The 5539-nt window shown below is 32.8% G+C and overlaps 1 protein-coding gene across 4 annotated transcripts; it reads right to left on the reverse strand.

The window, feature by feature from the left end:
- Nucleotides 1-1540: 1540 nt before the first annotated feature.
- On the reverse strand, nt 1541-4611 carry LOC109803813 (protein FAR1-RELATED SEQUENCE 6). 4 transcript variants are annotated; one of them, XM_083064060.1, is made up of 3 exons: nt 4433-4611; nt 3816-3875; nt 1541-3737 (listed from the first exon to the last, which is right to left on the reverse strand). In XM_083064060.1, exon 3 carries the CDS (start codon nt 3735-3737, stop codon nt 1737-1739), a length of 2001 nt encoding a protein of 666 aa, XP_082920186.1. In that variant the 5' UTR covers nt 3816-3875; nt 4433-4611; the 3' UTR covers nt 1541-1736. The 4 variants fall into 4 exon arrangements, with proteins under 4 accessions (XP_082920186.1, XP_082920188.1, XP_082920191.1 ...); XM_083064062.1 differs by having other exon boundaries at nt 3816-3881; XM_083064065.1 differs by lacking the exon at nt 3816-3875.
- Between the last annotated feature and the right edge of the window lie 928 nt (nt 4612-5539).

Genomic DNA, 5539 nt, shown 5'->3' on the forward strand with positions numbered 1-5539 from the left:
AAAAGAGTAAGATTCATCACTTTAATTTATCGTTCTCTTATTTTTCTCAATCAAATAACTTCACTTATTTTCACTCTTTTATTCTCCTTCTTTCTATCCAATTTTTTTATCCATTTTCCTTTAATCAAATAAGGATAAGAGTTTTGCTAAATGACATTTTAAGGAATTAATATGTAGAATTTTTATTAAAAATTGAATTAAAGTTATATGAGAATATAAGAAAGTGTATTATTATACTCTTTAAAAAAATCTTTTTTTAATTCTTTAATCAATGTCCTTATTTTCCTTTCTCTAATTTGATTTGATATTGACTTAAATAAATTTTTAGTTTATATAAAATGAACAAATTTTGATTTTAATGTTTTTTAAACTTTTTTAATCATTCTAAATTCTATAAGCACTGTTTTTAATCTTATAAAATGAAGAAATTTTAGTTTTTTTCTCCGCAAAATGTTAAAATGCCAAAAGAATTACCAAATCTTGCAAGTTGGATGCAATAAAATGCAAGTGACAAACTGCATCTTCAAATATTTATCACGTAGTGCACAAATATCCTATAATTTAAGGATCAGAAAGTGACAAGTGAGACAGAAAAGAAAGAGGAATTTTAGCGTATCAATCAGAGGAAAAACATCCCTCTTTATAGACGAGGAGCTGTAATTGCTTAGAGTTCCTCAACGCTTAATTAAGTGATTGGAGGTAAAATCTTAACTCTTGCACATACAGAAAATTTAAATAGAAAAAGAATATTTACTTATTCATTATCCCTCAAACTCAAAACACATTAATCTTAGTAATGAATCAAAAAACAATGTCATTAATGTGTTTAAACCGATAATAAAGCCTATTAAAATAGACGTTTAAAATCAATGTAAAGCAGTAATAAAGGTCAACGTTTTTAAATGAAAATTTCCATTAAAACAGAAATCACATCACCAGAACAAAGGTAATGAGAAAATCTCCCATTTTCAGATGAGATTCAATTTGCTAAACTTTCTAAAAAAATATCTAATCCAATAGTCCCATTACTGAGGGACTAGACTATTTGCACTGCATTGAACCCACGTGGCTCGATATCATACGCATGAGCCTCATGCCTCTTGCTAGCTAGTTTTAACCCTTTTCTCAAATGTAGGTACATGTCCTTTAAGATAGGCCAAACTACCCAACGAGGAAAACCTTCTGAAATAACCACGAAAACACAATATTTGAATATTGAATGACAACTAAGAAAAGGAGAATTATCCTCCAAAAGTTTCCCCTTTCTACAAAGAGAGCAAGTGTGCAATTCACAATTGCTAACAAATTTGAATGTTTCCCCTCTCTACAAGAGAGCAAACGTTTCCCCTTCTATCTCTCCCACAATTTTAGCCATTGTCCTTCCAATTATAACCACCTAACTAATTCTACAACTACTTTGTAGCTAACTAATTTCTAATTAATGTATTCAAGGCATTTCAGCAACAACAGGGAGGAAAAAAGACTTACCCAGGAAACAGCATGTCAATTGTTCAACTTCCGAAGCAACACCACTACCATGTAAAGAAATTTGATAGATTCATTATTGCAGAAATGACAATAGAGAAGCTACTTATGGCTTAACTCAAAAATATATTTAGCTGTACAAGTTATGGACATTGTTAAAAGACCAAAGTTAAACAGCGCCAAGAAGCAGAGGTAGAAATATACAAAGTAACGAACACTAAGAGTAATTTTTTTTTAGGGTACATTGAAGGTTACTCCTGTCTCTGTTCTACATCATGAACCTTACTCAGTGATTCTTCTAAAGACTGTAACGCTACATTGTAATGGTCTAGAGAAAGTATACCCTCCTCCACAACTTGTAAGGCACTTCTAAATAACTGATTAGACCATTGACTGCAGTCAGTATCATCAACACTACTAGTGCTGTGATCAGGAACATAAAGACGCTTGTAATCTTTCTTCCATCGTGAAAGAATGTATTTGTGAGGTATCTCTTCAACCCCATTAAAATTGAGTACGCAAAGTGCATGGCGACATAGATATCCATAAAAATTAAAGCAATTACAGATGCAACGAACTTCACCAGCCGTCCTACTGTACAAAACTTCAAAATCCCTAATCTCGCGTCTGTTTCCCTCAACCAAAACACGCTCCTTAACCAAGAAAATTATGATGGAGCCATCCACATGTAATTGTGTTGTACCAAAACAAGAATACACTTCTTCCACTTCTAACTGGAATTTCATGAACATTTCTCTTGTGTACAATCTAGAGAGCTGAAATTCAAAGGAACATCTGGTTTTCAGCAAGGGGCTTGAGCTCCTTGATTCAATATCTGCGAAAGATTCTTCCTTGTGCTTCTTGTGAAGAGCTAATTCATACTTATCAAGAAACTCCTTCAGAGGAGTCTGTTTGTGCACATATCTATCAAAAAAAGGACTAATGCTCTCACCAGGGTGAGCTGCAGACATTCCAGCAAAAAATTTGTCCTTCAAATACACTGGAGCCCAACGAACTCGATCTTCATACAGAGAACGAAGCCACTCATGATCACTAACTCCAAAACGCTGAATCATAAATCCCCAGGCTGCTTCAAACTCAATTACTTTCAATGTCTCATAAACTGCTTTGATCAGTGATTTCCTAATTGCATCATAGTTGTGCAACCCTCCCAATTTTTCTGGAACTTTTTTCATAATTAATGACAAGCCAAAACAATGATGAGATCTAGGAAAAACTTCTACAATTGCACTCTGCAAAGCCTTGCACCTATCAGTAATAATAGTTTGGGGAGAACATCCTGACATACATTTAACCCATGTCCTAAACAACCATATATAAGACTCTGTTGTTTCACTTGAAAGCAGACCACATCCTAATAACACTGATTGACCATGGTGATTTATTCCAACAAAAGTCACAAGAGGGATTTCGAATTTGTTTGACAAATAAGAGTTGTCAAAATAAATAACATCACCAAAATAACCACATGCAGCCCTGGACCTAGCATCAACCCAGAATGCATTCCTCAAGTGACCTTCGTCACTAAAATCCATCAAGTAAAAGAAGTTTGGATTAGTCAATTGCATCCGGCAGAGGAAATTATAAATGGCCTGTGTGTCACCCCTCCTAAGGTTCAACTTATTAGAAAATTCAGAGAATGCTCTGTCCTCTCTTGCACTGGAGTTTGAATTTCCATTACCTCCTGCATCAATCACAAGTGCACGATACAACTTAATTGTTTGCCCCTCAGCATCAGAACTAGGCAATGACTTCCTCTTTGTCCCAGTTCCCATCTTCTTAACCGATTTGTGTACCTTAGCACCTAACATGTGATTATGTTCAAGCATAACCTCAAGTACCCTCCATCTCTGAGACTCCACCAACCGCATCCTTATCATCGCAGGACAACCAGTTCTTGTCTCCTTCCTCAAATGATTAACATCCTTTATTCTTTTGAAACCCTGACTGCTACAACAAAGCACAGCACCATATTTTTCTCGGCTATTCCGCTTGAACCACGAATTCTTCACCCTTACTCGAAACCCCACTTCCTTGGCATAGCAGATGTAGTAATTGTAAGCATCATCATACGACTCAAACTCCATTCCAACAGCAGGTGCAACAAACTCCTTTCTTCCTTCAGGAAAACCATTTTGACAATCCAATTCAATCAGCACACCGTCTTCCTCTTTCTGAACCTCAATGCATCCATCTGGCAATTGTTCGCAGCAAAGAGAGGTCTCTTCCATCTAACATACCGTCAAGCAAAATCAATAAGCTACCTCAAGTCTATTAGGCCTCCTATCCCTTAAAAAACATAAATTAACCTCAATAAGTGATAGATTTTCCGAATGTCCCAGAAAGTAGCAAGCGCTATCACATTAGTCCTGAAACTAAGAAAATTTCAGATAAGTCCCTAAAATATCAAATGAGTATCTCTAAATTTAACTACTTAATGTTATTTTAGTTCTTGAATATATATGAACATTATCACTTTAATCACACTTTTTGTTTTTTGAATTTTGGACTAATGTAATTGTCAATCTGTAATTTTATTGACTTTTTTTTAAAAAGTTTCCTCGAACCAGGGACTAATAACACTTTTCAAATTCAAGGACCAAATTGACGCTTTAGTCTAGGTTTTTTCATTTTAACTTAACTTGATATCAATGCAAGGTTGTAATCTTAACATTTTTATATGCCCAGCTGTGATATCCTCCACTATTGTTAACCTTTGGACTCTTCCTCAATCAAAAGAAAGAAACGCAAGACGGACATTTCAAATAACATGAAAGGTTCCCAATCCGTGAAACCCTTGAAACAGGCATTGGCGAAGCATGAAATACATATAATAAAATAGAGAGGCGCAAATTGAAGACACGGACAATAGGAGACAATTGAGTGAGTGTTGAGCATAAAGACAAAGAGAGTTAGCAATACTAACCGTGATTTCGCTTCTGTTCTCAGTTCGAAAGGCGCAAGTAGAAGTAGAAGCAGAAGCAGAACACGATCATGCTTCTTCTTCTTCTCTTCAAACGCGCTTGCTCGCGCCCTAAAATACAATCTCGCTCTTGTTCGAAGAATATCGATTCCAATTTGCTCTGCACTTTTTACGGTACGCTTGTTTTTATTTAATTCTTTATAAAATAGTCATTCCGTTTTTTATTCATAGTCTTTTAAGATTTTACACGAAACTTAAAAAAATAATTGATATTTTAGTTTTAAAAATATTTATTACTTACTTTTCTATTCTACCTTCTATTTTTTTTTATAGTATTTCATTGAAAATATATTGTGCTTTTAAATATAACATTAACTTTACCTAGGTGGTTGGAGAAAAAATAGGTAAATATTATAAATAAATAGACACATTATTCAATAAACATACATTAATTATTAAGGATAAAAATGAAAAAAAAATTAATAAGTCATTGATTTTAATAAAATGACAATGAAAAAAAAATGACAAATTCTCACAAAACGACTATGAATAAAAAACGGAGGAAGTAACAAGTAAGACAAAATCAAGGATTTCATTTTATCAAATATTTTCTTTTAAATAGTTCTTACAATAAGATAATAAAAAATAATTTAATATCATACTAAATCATTCTCCTTATATTAAAAATAATTTAAATTAATCCTCAAATTTTATTAAAATAAGATAATGAAAATAATTAAAAATTGTACTAAATTAATCCTTGATGATTTTATAGTAATTAGAGGAAATATAGACATTATTGTCTCTCATAATCTTTTTAATTTGAGTAAAATGTTAAATTTATAATTTTTTTGTAAGATGATAAATTTAGTATATTGATGGGTGTTAGCTTTAATTTAGGCTTATTGTATTTTGTTTCAACAAATTTTCACATTGTTGCTTCTATGTTGTTCTTAGGAGAACTTTAAGAGACTCTTGATTCTTGCATTTTAAGAAATAATTGTTTGTTTGAATTCAATTGTTGATGTTTAATGTTAATTATGCTATATGATGTTTAATTGAAGTATGTACCTCGAGGATAAAGGAGAAAATCACCCCAAATATCTTTTG

The sequence above is a fragment of the Cajanus cajan genome, chromosome 1, assembly GCF_000230855.2.
Source record: "Cajanus cajan strain Asha chromosome 1, NIPB_CcT2T_4, whole genome shotgun sequence".
Taxonomy (NCBI): Eukaryota; Viridiplantae; Streptophyta; class Magnoliopsida; order Fabales; family Fabaceae; genus Cajanus; species Cajanus cajan.

Bases quoted from the DNA above. Each gene is read 5' to 3' on its own strand.
- LOC109803813 (XM_083064065.1), bottom strand. From the start codon at position 3,737: ATGGAAGAGACCTCTCTTTGCTGCGAACAATTGCCAGATGGATGCATT.